Source organism: Triturus cristatus, chromosome 4_2, assembly GCF_964204655.1.
Source record: "Triturus cristatus chromosome 4_2, aTriCri1.1, whole genome shotgun sequence".
In the NCBI taxonomy this organism is placed as follows: Eukaryota; Metazoa; Chordata; class Amphibia; order Caudata; family Salamandridae; genus Triturus; species Triturus cristatus.
Genome location: NC_140586.1, coordinates 286,457,785 through 286,472,513, shown reverse-complemented (window position 1 = coordinate 286,472,513; position 14,729 = coordinate 286,457,785). Strand labels below are relative to the sequence as shown.

Genomic DNA, 14,729 nt, shown 5'->3' with positions numbered 1-14,729 from the left:
AAACAATCATGCGAACACCTTGAGCACGGAGGACTTCCACTGCCGGATGGAGGACCTTGGTGAAACACAATGGTGCGGAAGACAGACCGAACGGAAGGGCGGTGAATTTGTACACCTTCCCCCTCCAGCAGAACTGCAGAAACTGACGATGGGGAGGATGGATAGGAATCACCAAATAGGTATCCTTTAGGTCGAGGCGTACCATCCAATCGGACAGCAGAAGGACGTCCCGTAGAAGATGGATACCCTCCATCTTGAAATGCTGGTAAACCAACCACCCGTTTAATTCCCTGAGGCTGATCACCGGCCGCCGGCCACCATCGGCTTTGTCGACCAAAAATATATTGCTGAGAGAACCGTGGGGATGGAGCATTGATCGACAAACAGCCCCTTTGTCGAGCAACGCAGAGAGCTCTTCGTCGATCAACTGAGCATCGTGGGCGCTGAAGAAATCCAGTGAGGCTGAGCCTCTTGCCGGGGTTCTCCCTGATAGTCTATGTGAAATCCTCGAATGGTTTGGAGAACCCAAGCGTCTGAAGTTATTTCCGCCCAAGCGTCCTGAAAATTTGCCAACCGGCCCCCAATGCGGATCTGAGCCGCCGGAAGTACACTTACCGGGGGAATTGGCCCCAGAGTTGGACTTGAAGTTTCCACGGCCCCGGAAGCGTTGCTCTCTTGTCGGGTAGAAGTTGTTAGTTTGCTGAGGTGTTCTACTGGCCACGAGCGGAGCCTTGCCCCCTACCGGAGTTCTGTTGATAGCCTCGGCCGGGAGAGCGGCCCCTACCTCTCCCGGCCCCGCGGAAACCCGCTTGATACTGGTTTGCGCTTTATCCAGCAACGTGAAGGTTGCCACAAACTTCCCTAGTTCCTTAACAAGGGGGTCTCCAAAGAGGCCACCTTGTGCCACAGCACCAGCATCCGAGGATGCCAAGTCCCCAAGTTTGGGGTCTAGTTTTATCAGAAGCGAGCGACAGCGCTCGGTAGATAGAGCACAATTAGCATTCCCTAGGAAGACGATGGCACGCTGGGCCCAATTCGAAAGAACTTCTGGGGAAATGGCAGATCCCGAGACCTTCGCCTCCTCCGCCATTTCCAGTATTTTGGTCATGGGGCCAATGGCGTCCAACAACTTATCTTGACAGGAGAGCCAGGACCGGTCGATGCCCTTCCGCGGGTCCTTCACAAACTAAGCCAAAAACTTAGCCATCTTGGGATCAAGTTCCGGCGTAAATGCAATCTTATTCTCTAAAGAGGGTCTTGGACATTCTGCCCGAAGACAACCCCGAGCCTCCTTCTCCAGGGGCTTCCAAAGCCTACTGGCCTCAAACCTAGCCACCTTATCCCCAGGAACCCAAGCCGCAGAACGGGGTGCATAATCTCATCTGGGTTAAGCATGTCCGAATCCTCCGGATTCGTAGAAGTGGAGGTGGAAGGGGTCGCCGACTGGAGCCAAGGCCGTAAAGGCCCCGCTTCGTCATCGGTATCCCCTAGAGTACCGTGGTCGGCTGTCGCAGGCGAGGGAGGTTCTACAGGTTCCTGCGGGACATCCGCCGGTAAAGGCGGAGAAACAGAAGGCCCTGCCGAATCTCCAAAAGCGGACCTGAGGCGTTCAAACGCACCCACGTCTACCCCTTCAACGCAATGTCTCTTAGGAGGTGGAGGTTTCTCCCCGGACTGTTTTAGAGGCTCGGCCGGGGGCTCAGTGCGTTGCGCTGCCAATTTTGCGCATTCCTGAACAATCTTTTGGGAAAGGCGTTGTTCCATGGGGCCCACCACCTCATTAACCACTCTATAAATGGAGGTGTCCACCGCCTCAAAGAAATCATCGTCCCAAGGTGAAAAACCGTGGACCTCCTCTTCGTAGTATTCCGCCTGATCAGCCATGTATCTAGTGACCTATAACCCCACACTGAAACCCAAGGTGAGGGAAACACACACAGACCGTAGTTAACAAAAGACTTCAATATACGGGGAATAACCCCAAATTAATCTTAAAGGCAGGCTGGTAGACTGCAAAAAATTGTGGGCAACCAGATGGTTACAATAGGGTCAGCACGAACCCCCTACGCGCATGGCCCTCAGGAGCTGACCGGGCCTGCTGCCTCCCTCGCGCGTACCGCTAAATGCGTGAGCTTTGAAAGGCGCGTTCGCGTGCTGAAGCGAAAGCGGGACTTTTGTGCAAATACGATGCTCGAACGAGCACGTTCAATTCCAGAGGCAAGAATGTAAATACGGACCCCCGCCGGGGAGTACTGAAAAGATATGCGGGAAATACAACCCAAATTCGGGCGTCCGGGTGAGGCAGACGGGACAAGGCAGCTGCTCGTGACTCTCGCAGCGCGACTCCTCCGTGAGGAGCGCCGCTGCGAGAGCAACGAGAGGGCAGAGTCCCTCTAGCGGGCAGTACACTCACCGCAATGGGACCGAAGCCGCGTAAGGAGAGAGGAGAAGCACTCCAGCGGGCAATACAGGAATCTGAAAGATAAACTGCAAATTTTCACAATATGGTGACAATACTCATGAAAAAACTGCACTAAATAGCAAAATGGCTGACAAATGAAGAATAAAATATAGGAGCACTTAACTGGCTGCGAAGCAGCGAAGAAAGAGGGAGAGAGGACACAAACAGGGGACTATGATGGCCGGTTACTGGAAATAGTGGAAGGACTATGGACTCGTGTATCCCCCAGGTTGTAGAGAATTGTAGTTTTTTCTTGTTCATAACGATGTTTTTTATATCTGGCTGCTGGATGTTTCACTTGTAATAAAGCGAAGAGCGACTTGGCATAATCCGAAGCCTCTGGTCCTGCCATAGAATCAGACTTTTTCTATTCTGACATTTGTCATCCAACAAATGCACGGTTTTACCGCATGAGGTACAAGCCGTATGACCTCTCTACCAGATTAACAAGTTACTTACATTCGGTAATCTGGAAGAGAGACTAGCCACAGATTCCTTACCTACCCTCCCATCCTCCCCACTCTGCTAACTGCTTTCATTATTGGGTCACCCTTCTAAGGCCCTTAGCAATGCACACCAGTGAATCAGCGATCTTCCTGGCTCTGCGCTTTGGCATGGAGAGTCGCTAGATGAAACTGATGTCAGAGCATTGGTGTGGCTCTTATAGAGGCACCACGCACATGACTTCCGGCACAGACTATGCCACCGACGCAGAGCCGGGCGACACCACCTACTGACATGCAGGGCTACTTCTTGAAAATTTTCGGATCCAATCTGACACCTCAGGTATATTCTTATGGTAAGAGATCTGCAGCCAGATAGATTGTCTACCAGATAAGGAATTACCAAAGGTAAGCAACTTGTTCATAAAGGCTGCTTACATTTCGTTCTGATGTGTCCAGTGCCTAGAAGTCATTGAGTGCTGGTTAGATTTGAGGAGTATAGCTTTCAGTAGAAGTCATTCTGCAGACCATGGGTTTGAAAGCCAGCTGTGGCGCTTGACCGATTAGGGTGTGGTTGCGGTTAAACTGCTTTATCGCCTTCTGACTAATCAAATACCTAAATATGTGAAATGCATAAAAAATATATGAAACGTAATTTTAATTGCATTGGGAGATGTAACGTCCAGATGTCGTACTTTATCTTGTATCGTCTTCGGGACCCCAGCAATGTATAGCGCTTTGTTGCTCCCGTTCGCGCTTTACCAGTACATGCATAATGTTGTATTGGCTCCTAAATTCCCTTGCGCACATGGCGCCTAGATTCCTGCAAGTGTGGTGGATTGAAGCATGGAACCTGCGTGTCCTGAACAGTAAGTCGAAGCTGTGGTGGAAAGTCTATTTATGGCACGCCACCGCCAGTGACCACATTCCGGGGTCAATTCCTTATCACACGCTGGATCCTTCCTCTCGCGCGCCCTCCCAAGGAGCGGCTGGATCCTTCCTCTCGCGCGCCCTCCCAAGGAGCGGGAAGAGCGTAGTTCCTGCGCTCCGCTTCCGGTAGCAGGGAATGGAGAGTGGACAACAGACCGCGTGCGCGATGCCTTGCTGGGAAATTCCACTTCAATGCTTTTTTGTGCCCTCGGGGGTTGGCATAATTTTCCCCGGAAACCGAGCACAATGTGTGGGGTCGCATCACCGTGTAATTCCAGAGCTTGGGAATGGCTTTCTCGTGCCCAATTCGTTCATCACCTCATCGGGCGCCCTTTTTGTCGGACAGTGGTGACAGCGTCTTGCTGGGAAACACTTACTTTAGCGTTTTCCCGTGTTTTTGGAAACCAGCAGTGTCCTCGGAAGGAGGCAACTTCGTCCCCCAAAAGTCCTCTCTCCAAATGAGTCGCGTAGTCAGTGTGTCATGGTGGGCCTTAGTGCAAGCCGCTGTTTTAAATGTGAAGTACAGCAACTACCAGGGATCAGGAGGCCCCTCCGGTGCCACTGCACCTGCTGCTCTGATGGAAGCTACGACACGGCCCCATATCCAAGATTCGAGTTTCAATGAGTCCAAGCTCTCATGGCTCTCAGTCGGCTTCTTGCAGCGCAGTATGTCTCTGAGTATAAAAGCCTGGGCTAACGCATGCAAGGGGGTAGCTCACCCTGACCTAGATGAGCTAATCCCACGTGAACCCGTGAAACCGTAGAGCTGAGCAGTGCCTCCTGCTGGCGAAACTCGCATTTTACTGTTGTTGAACCTCGACATTCCATTGCAGATAATGGAGTAGGGCACATCGTTTGTCATCCGCCCAGGATCACAGTTTGGTGAAGCTTGGTCGTCTGGACAATAACTCCCACATTGGACTATCCCTTCGCGCCCAAGCCCTTTGGCTGAGATTCAGAGGATCATTCTGACGAGCCATAAGCACCCAGTCCCCGGTTAATGCTCGAAATCTAAGGGGTTACATCAATCCTGAATGTCTGTGATAAAAAGCTGAGCGCTTAAGTCTGCAACGGTACATTTGATCGTTTGGCAACTGTTGGTGGCAAACTTTACAATAACAGTAACTTGGCTATTTTTGATATAGCCCTCCATATCTCACTGTGGCCTTGTCTCAGTGCTCTATATAACAGGCGTTTTTATGTCTTAATTACTGGCCTCTGAAGGATTTAAGGCTGTGTCGGCATTGCTAGGATTTGAACAGGTGAACTGAGGCCCATTGGCGGAAGCGTTAAACGCAGCCATGTGTCTGGTAGTCTGTGTGCTATGTTCTAAACCTGGGAAAGCCCTGCATCTGTCGAATGAACGAGACACGGTGTCCTCGTTTTAGTATGAACGTTTGTTATCGATTTCTGAAAGTGGTTTTCTTCATAGGAATAACGTTTTTTGTTTAAATAGCGCATGGAAGGTAGATTGTGTATAGCGCCATAAATATCGCATGTCTTTACAGCGCTTGATAGCATTTTTTTTTCTCGATTGCGGGAACATGTAGGGCAGAGTCGGCCATACTAGAATTTAAGTACAAGACTTTGTTTTACCAAAATACAACTGCATCGGGTGCATTAACCAATTGAGCCTCCTCAGATGCTGTCTGTCGCATACTTGGTATCCGAAAGCAACTGGGTGTTTCAGTAGGTGGCGATGTAGACTTTTTTGCTGTGGATGCCGTACCGTGCAACTTCTTTGAAATTGAAAGGGGACGACCAAATCACAATGTTATTTTAATTTGTATCTTGTAGCCAGAGGGCGTTGCATCTAAGCCCTTGCTTCCCCAACTTGTGGTTACTTAGTGCCACCTTGTGGCAGGAACCAGAGCTGTTTGCAGCCTGAATTCGCTCTGTCTTTACCGGTGCAAGAGTCCTCAAACGATGTCTAATGTTTCCAAATTAATTTCCGTTTAAAATGACTCGAACCGCATTTATCCGAGGTGAAACTAGGAGCAGGACCACGAGAAGGTATAGAATTAAGGATGGGTTAGCTCTTAGTGAGGCCGTTTTAAATCAAGAGTGAAGCTTTTTTACCATTTTCCCATCATTTTACATAACATGCGTTTATATAGTCATGCATTTTCAGTATTTGTCTATAGTGTACTAGCCCGTGTATTTTATTCAAAGTTCTCTCCGTATAAACGAGTGTCTTTAAATGCTTCTCCTTCGTGAACCTCACATTCTTGTTCCTTGGTCTCTTATTCTTTTTTCATCCTCGATGACAACACGATGAGCTGAACCACTAAACTAAAACTAACAAAGAATGTGGTCAGGCCTTCCACCTATCGTCGTCTTTTATATATAGATCTGTCTCTGCTTGCGCCTAATTGTTTTCTAATTTTGACTGATATCTAACTTTGAGTATGTTTCTGAGTATGTGTTGGGTTATTTCTTATGTTAGAATCAACTGTTCTAGCGAAGTTGTACTACGGACTGTTAAGGTTTGTTGCTCACTGTTTTCCTCTTCCACCAGGATTGATAATGCTGTTATGGTTTCTGTGTGTCGGCGTCAGTCACAGTGGGCTTAAGATTCCACAAGTAGTATGTCCTATACCTGGGCTAAATTTTAGTTTGCCCTCTTTTCTTATTAATTCCCAATATAGTGCTTTGCTGTCTGGCCCACTTCTTTCCACATTTTCGAGTGTCTGGAGCCCTGGGAGACGTGCACTCTTGGCCACTCCTCTTTTAGCCAACAACAATGCCAAATCAATGAAGCCACATGCTGCCACCTGGCTTGTTGGTTTCGGCATTAATCCTACTAGACATGTCTCGGGTGTTTTTGAAGTGAGTTTTTTCAGTCACTGCTGTACATTACTATGCCACTGGTCCCTTCTCTCATGCACCGCACAGCCATGATCCAGGGGTGCAAAGGCCAGGAAAGGTCCATCCATCTATCCAGTATTGAGGTGATCCTCTCCCAGTATCCCCTTATGATCTGGTATGCTCAAAGCATGTGCAAGAAGTCTGCCTTTCTGCTGCGACATTGGTCATTTGGGTGTGAGTATATCCTGCGCAGTCTCTCTGGAGTCAAATATGTTCTGTGCATGATGTTGAATTAGAGGAAACCGAGCCTTGTATTTCTAGTTTCCATTGCAGCAGGTTACATAATTTGTACCTACTTCAGTTCCCCCAAGTTTCTGCCTATGTCTTTAGCTCTGTCTCTTCTCAGACCCTTTGGGTCTTTCTTACTTAAACCCGCCAGTCTTGTATATATCGGAGTTAAAGCTAGTTTATCCCTCCACAGTGTAAGCAATATATTGAGTGCTTGATGGACTGGGGGCTCTGTGTCTCATGTCCCATTACTCTTGCACCACTCTAATCATATTGGTATGAGTTAAGAACGGGCCTGGCAATATTTCGTCTTAGATCAATATTTGAAATTGCTCACGTACTCTCTTCATCCAGTTGTCCTACTGTGTGCATTTCTACCAAAATCCATGTCCGCATGTTGTATCCATCTTGTTTGTTCAATGAAGCCAAACTTCTGATTGGAGTAGTTGGTGAGTAGACCAGCTTTTCGCATCTGGCCCTGGAACGCATCACTACTGTTATGAGTGCAGTAACATTAACTGAACTCTTGTCCTTTCTCATGCATGTCGTTATTAGCTCGGTCACTATGAGCAAAGCTTGAGTTGTCTATAATGTTATATGGGTCACCGAGGTGTGAGGGAGAGCTCATTTTATTAATGGTTAACGGCTACAACTTTATGCTGTGCATTGACGTCCTCCCCAGTGAGCCCCTCCTGCAACAATTCAGGAGAGGAGTTCCAGGCAGGGAGACACACAAAATAAAGTTCTTAACACCACTCGCACCTCACAATTCATGTAATCCTGATAAGCTACCCTGCTTGCAACGGTCTTCAGAGTTCTCCCTCATGTTCATACATTTCAAACAAACATTGACAACGCCAGTAGGTCTCGCCTATGCAAGAGCTATTTGCTTGGGCAACGTGCTTTAGCCATGTTGTACACTGATGTGGCTGCTGTTCAGGATGGCTAAAAGTTAGTGGATTACGGTGGAGTAGTGTTTGGTAGATTGGGATAGATTGTACTTGAGTCAGGTGGATTGGAGTGGGGTAGAGGAGTGCAGTAGATTTTGGTAGGGTGGAGTGGGGTAAAGTAGGGTTTAGGGAGGTAGATTGGGGCAGGCTAGAGTGGGGGTAGAGTTGGGTGGATTGTGGTGGGGTAAAGTGGGCTAGATTGGAGTGGGGCGAATTGAGGCATGGTTTAGTTGGGTAAATTGAGTAAAATTTTAGTGAGGTAGATTGTAGTGCAGTGAGGTTTAGTGGGTTGGAGTAGAGTGGTATATTGGAGTCGAGTATGGTAGATTGCGATAGAGTGGAGTAGAGCGTGGTAGCTTGGAGTAGGATACATTATAGCGCAGTGACGTAGATTGGAGTGGGGTAGAATACAGTGGGGTTGGGGGTGGAGTGGAATGGCATAGATTGGCGTGGGTTTGAGTGGAGTGAGATAGATTAGGGTAAAGTGAAGTGGTTTAGATTGAGGTGGACTGGGGTAGAGTGCAGTGGGGTAGACTGGGGTAGAGTGCAGTGGGGTAGACTGGGGTGGAATGGGGTAGACTGGGGTGGAGAGGGGTAGACTGGTAGATTGGGGGTGGGGTAGCTTTGTTTAGCTTGGGGTTTAGTAGCTTTGGATAGCTTGGGGTGGGGTAGATTGAGTTACATTTCAGTGGGGTAGATAGGGAGGTAGAGTGGTGTGGATTGTAGTGGAGTGGGATAGATTGGAATAGAGTTGTGTATTGCAGTGGGGTAGATTGGAGTAGCTTAGATTGGGGTAGATTCAAATGGCTTAGAGTGGAGTGGGGTGGACTCAGGGCCAGCGATAGGCATGGGCAGCTTCCCAGGGTCCCACGCTCAGCCCACCAACATAGAGCTTTGCACCAGTGCCCCCCCCACCTCCCCCCCCTGGGCCTCGCACCTTTGCTCCAGCACTGCGATGCTTGGAGGAGGTGCACTTCTCTCCTGGGCATCGCATGTATGCGTAGTGCTGCCAGGCATAGGGAAAGACACATTTGGGAAAAACAAACTCACACTCTTTCAGCCCTTGATGAGCTATAAAAGAGATGCTTGTCAGTGTCTTGGAGGGGGCGTTGCTGTACAAGAGGGGCCTTGCAGCACGCTGGTTCAGGATTACCTTAAAGTGTTGGGATGCAAATAGATTTGCCACCTTTCCAAGAGAAAAATCCAGGACATTTGTTGCAGTTTTAGAGTCTGCAAAGTCCGGGATGCAAAATCATATATATTTATTGGTAACAAGACGTTCCTGGTTTTTTTTACCTTTTTGCTCTGGGATTGAACCATCTCTAGATCACATTTAAATGTATGTGCTGTTTTGATTATGTAGAAATAAAGGCTAAAAATAACGTCTGTTACATGATTTGCTCATTTTTGTACCGGCTGGAACATGAAACAGAACAAGACATAGAACCAGCCAGGTGTAACTCTAGATGCAAACCGCCTTGAATGAGGAATGAAACACATTTTTTACAGAGCTATTGATCCTACAGCTGACTATAAGTTGAGCACTTCAATCTCAAAGTCCAATAAATGATCAAGTCCTGTGCCAATCGCCTCCGAGACCTGCTGCAGTTCGGTCCCACTGGACATCCAGAGATAAAGCTTCAACAGAGGGTGTAGGCAGCACCAGGGGTGAAGTCACAAATCGGCCAAAGTTGCCTTTTCAAAATTCTTTATTAGTCTTTGTATAAAAACACAGGGCAACAGCCTTTACTAAGGAGTTTAATTTCTTCAGTATCCAATGTTTTATTTGAGAGATTAACAATTTTCAGGTCAAAGGCATTTTCAATTAGGGCACATTGATTAGTAATGTTACATGTGTTATCATTTAAGTTCTTTTCGGTCTGGGTGAGGCCTCCGCCTTCCCCCCCTGTTCCTTTGTTGGCCTCTTTTCCTCCTCCGACCTCCCCTCCTGGATTTGGCTGTTTTTTTTCAGCTGAAGGCGGCTCGATATTCTCAACTTCGCTAGTTCTGTTTGAAAAGAGGAGGCCACTTCCCATAAAGGGGTCTCCTGAGTTGTGACAGAAGATGTTGTACTACTTGTAGAGGAGTCAGAAACATTACTTGCAAACAGGCTCGGCATCCTCTCTTTCATCCCTATATCTTTTCTTATCATTTGCCCCCAGCACGTTGTCAAATTTTTTGGCAAAAGTATGGTCACAGTCATCCCTGACAAACGACCCCGCCGCCGCCAGAGCCAACCTTCACGAAGGAATGAAGGAGGTAGCCGAGTGGATGTCGACCAGCCGCCTGAAGCTGAACTCGGACAAGACGGAAGTCCTCATCCTGGGATCCTGGGACGACTCCTGGTGGCCCCCCGCCCTGGGCACCGCACCCAAACCGACAGACCACGCACGCAACCTGGGCTTCATCCTGGACTCCTCCCTCTCCATGACCAAGCAAGTCAACGCCGTCTCCTCGTCATGCTTCAACACCCTGCGCATGCTACGGAAGATCTTCCGGTGGATCCCCACCGAGACCAGGAAGAATGTCACCCAGGCACTCGTCACCAGCCGACTGGACTACGGCAACGCCCTCTACGCCGAAACCACCGCCAAGCTCCAGAAGAGACTCCAACGGATCCAGAACGCCTCAGCCAGACTCATCCTCGACATCCCACGACACAGCCACATCTCCGGACACCTAAGAGACCTGCACTGGCTCCCGGTCAACAAGAGAATCACCTTCCGTCTCCTCACCCACGCACACAAAGCTCTTCACGACCAAGGCCCGAGCTACCTCAACAACCGCATCAACTTCTACGCTCCCAAACGACACCTCCGATCAGCCAGTCACGCCCTCGCCGCCGTCCCCCGCATCCGAAGAACGACAACAGGAGGAAGGTCCTTCTCCTACCAGGCCGCCAAGACCTGGAACTCCCTCCCTCCCGACCTGCGCCTGACCCAAGACCACCTCGCCTTCAGGAAGAACCTCAAGACCTGGCTGTTCGGGTAGTAGCAGCACCCCCCCCCCCAGCGCCTTGAGACCCTCCGGGTAAGTAGAGCGCTCTATAAATGCCTATGATTGATTGATCCCTTTTAATCTTTCTTAATTTTTTGTCTTTTATATAGACTTGGTGGTTGTCCATCACCTGTTTGAGAATCGCATACTTTTTTTCAATAAGCTCCTTTCCCCCAATCTCATTGATTTCTCTTTCTACTGTCTTGATTTCCTCCTGTAGCTTTTCCCCTTTCTCCATGGAGTGCCTCGCCAAGATTTCCATCATTACACGTGAGGCTCCCTCCAAATTACCTTCCCATTCCTTTAACAGGTTCTCCCATTTTTTGCAGTTTTGTATAGTGCAAATGCGGCATTGCAGCCATGTTCCAGAGCTGTGAATCCTGGGAGAAACCCTCTCTCCTCTGTGCCTTGCAGCCCGCTGTGGTTGGACACTCTGGGGAAGAGGCACCTGCCCATGAGTTTAACAGCACAGGAGTATGGCTGTGAGGCTCATGGGGTGCCTCTCTCAGGGGTGTAGCTATCAGCAGCGCAGCAGGTGCAGGTGCACCAGGGCTCATGTATGTTCTGGACCCAGTGCACCCAGATTATGGCTGCGTTTTACTGTCAGGCCTTTTTGTCCTGCATCAGGGCCATGGCTACAATCCTATGCCACTGGTCCCTTCTCTCATTCACCGCACAGCCATGATCCAGAGCTGCGAAGGTCTGTAAAGGTCCATGCATCCACCCCCTAGGCCTACCTGCCATGGTCAAGTACTGAGCAGCCCAAGGGAGGAAGCCTGCTACCACATTGAGAGATTTTACTTCGCTGCTGAGGCACAGATATGTTCTATCTATACTGTTATATCCCTAGAAGTGAGATTTTTGTTGTTGTTTTTTTTGCCCTGTTTTAGACATGAAAATACTGTCCATGATGGTTAAATGCTGACCAGACACAACCCTAGAGGCCTGGCCTCTCTTCCTGCAGTGGGCCTTACAGCCATTGCCCAGCACTGTGAGGCCTAAGGAAATGGACCGGTTAGTGTGCCTGACTCTCACCATTATTTAATTGGATTTAAATGTGTGTGTGCTTTCAAGGTGTGGTCAAAATTATGAGAAATCAAATGAGAAAAGATATAGCTCAAATCTGTTAACTGAATCTGCATCATTGCAATTTACAGAATGATACACTCTGGAACCATGTTAGTATGTGCTAATTATTAGTATCAGAACATTTAAAGGCTTCAGAGGACGTTGATAGGGGTGTTGTAGCCATGGCTCATGACACGTACCATTAAACCAATTGTATTCTGGTAGTTTCTTGTGTTTCTCAGTGACTAGGATGATGCCTTTAATAGAAGTCAAGTTATTATCAACTGTTTTATTTGCTTTCGTATCATTTTTTGCACATACCCGATCTTGCAGTAGGTATCTGGGAAATCATCTTGGAATTTTAATTCACACTGGCCCCCTAAGGGCATTCTACAGCACGCATCACAAGGGCATGAAGAAATAGTACTACAGCATAACACCGTGATGGAACTCCACAGGCCCTCCTTGCCGGCCCGCGCCATCTTCAAGCTCAGCTGCATTATCTGCAAAGCTATCACAATGTGTTAACAGTCCACAAACCAGCTACCTCTCCTTGACTTTATGCTTCTCATTGACCCTGTACAGTGCTCTGCTGTTTTTGGCTAGGCCTGCATTATACAACTGACACCACAACTTGCCATCTCTAGTGGCTCTCCACACACCTTCAGGGGGAAGAAGATGTGCTAAAAAGAGAAAAAACAAAAATACATTTCCCATCTATGCCCCAAGGATCTGGAATGTTATTTTCATATCCATCCGGACAGCCCGAAGTCTGCTCCAATTTAGGAAATCGCGAATACTCTACTCGATCATGATACAGTCACAATCCAAAAACCATCTACTCCTCCTATCACATGTTGACTGTTTCTTTGACCCTGTACAGTGCTAGCAGTCTTTCGGCTTGGTTTGCACTACATAAATACCGCATGCACACACACAGATCTAATGCACTAATCTGGAAAAAAAATTGTTAACATTTGATTGACCGTATAAGTTTTGAAGAGACCTAGACCAAACCTTTCCATCTAGTGTGACTAATATAATGTATTTCCAGTTAATTGAAATATAAAATATATGTGCTTATTTTATTAACATGAAGACAAACGTTGAAATGTTGGAGCTTCGGGCTTATACTAGCCTTTATAAGCCTAGAGCTACTCCATTGTCTTCCCTGGAGATCTCAGCATTCCAATGTATTACTTTCACTGATGTTTACCAATGCAATGCCAGTGTTGATGCATTTATTCTGCACTAAGTACTCTTGATATGCATTTCTTGTTAGTGGCACTACACACCAATTAATTGCAATTTTCTTTTTATTGCAGAACATCCAGAAGATGCTAGGTCTAGCTCCGTCCCGAGCAGCGACAAAGCAGGCTGGGGGATTCCTCGGCCCCCCACCACAGGCAGGGAAGTTTGCGTAGTCTTGGAAACATGAAGAATGAGCGTTCCTACAGGATGACTGTCTTAAGACTCTTCTGTTTGCAGCAAGGACTGAAAAACATAAGTTCCCTTCCCTTCGTTCCCACCCCAAATCCACCTGCAGAATTTCCACCTTGCCTGATAGGTTCTTCTAGGGGCTCTTCTGCTATCAATTGTTCCTAAATATTATAGTGAAACTGCAGTTGATACAATTCCGGCCATCAAAAAGACTTCTTCTAAGGTTGCAACGTGACTGGAATCGGGTGCAGAGAGGTTGCTCAAAGCTATGGCAACTTGGGAGTACTGCTCATCTCTCAGCGCTCCACATCAAAGCGACCGACACGAAGAAGGACTCTTAAAGTTATTGGGGTCCATCTCTTTTATGCATTAGGGACAATTAGTAGATAAACTATTACACTGTAGGCTTAGGCACATCCACCTACAATCTACCTTTTGCTAATCGAGCCTTAGACCGCCACACATTATCTTTTCAAGGTAGGCATTGCTGTAAAGTGACTGGCTAGAAGGTGCTCTCTCAACGCCTTTGTTTAATATTGTGATGAATGCTATTGCTAATTCGCTACTTAAAAATTGGAATGTAATTTAGATTTTCAGCTATAGTTTTTGTTTTTAAATTGTATTTATAATTGTACACACCTGATGTTACTTGTTCAAAGCTGCAGTTCACTAGCTGTGCACCATTACTTACTTGGAACTCAAAAACCCAGTACTTAAAACTTTTGGCAAATATTGAAACTGTTCAAAACATCAGGAAAATTTACTTATCTGCAGAATACTGTATCCATGGGCATCTCCAAAAGCATAACATGACAGCCCAGTCGGGCAGGCTTCCAACATCAGTGCATTAGGTGATGACCAGACAGCTTGTGTACTTCAGTATTGCATCACGAAATTCAGCCAAACTGCAGGCAGTTTAATCAAGGCGACATGAGATGTTAAAGCAGCGCTTAAGGGGATGCATCTCTAACCAGGCAGGATTAAGAAAAATGGATTAGCCAGCGGAAAAGGACATTAGCTAATGTTTGTGGACAGGGAGGTGCTGCAACGTAACACAAAGGTACAAAGAATAAAATAATAATTTTAAATCACATTACTGTTTTTTTTTTGTCTTGTTGCTTGGTTCCTTTTCAAGTGACTGAGAAAAACGAGTGTTCATTTAATGCAGAAACATAATCTTAAGTAAGAAACGTTGCGTTGCTGCTCTGATGAGTTATTGTTCTTAAAATGGAATCAGTGCAACATGTCCACCTTGCCAGGCCTTGTGATGGGTAAACGTTGTGACTTCAAGTATTGCTCCACCTTACAGATTAGGTGTTAGTTTAAAAGAAAGGGACACAAGTA

The 14,729-nt window shown here is 47.3% G+C and overlaps 1 protein-coding gene across 1 annotated transcript in view; it reads left to right on the top strand.

Moving 5' to 3' along the window:
* The window catches only part of TMCO1 (transmembrane and coiled-coil domains 1), a 121,610-nt gene extending 107,132 nt beyond the window's left edge, over positions 1-14,478 (top strand). The window contains exon 7 of the mRNA XM_085601539.1: positions 13,271-14,478. Within this exon, the coding sequence (XP_085457665.1) occupies positions 13,271-13,369 (99 nt within the window). The 3' untranslated portion in view covers positions 13,370-14,478. The remainder of the gene's footprint in view (positions 1-13,270) is intronic.
* Positions 14,479-14,729: the final 251 nt, after the last annotated feature.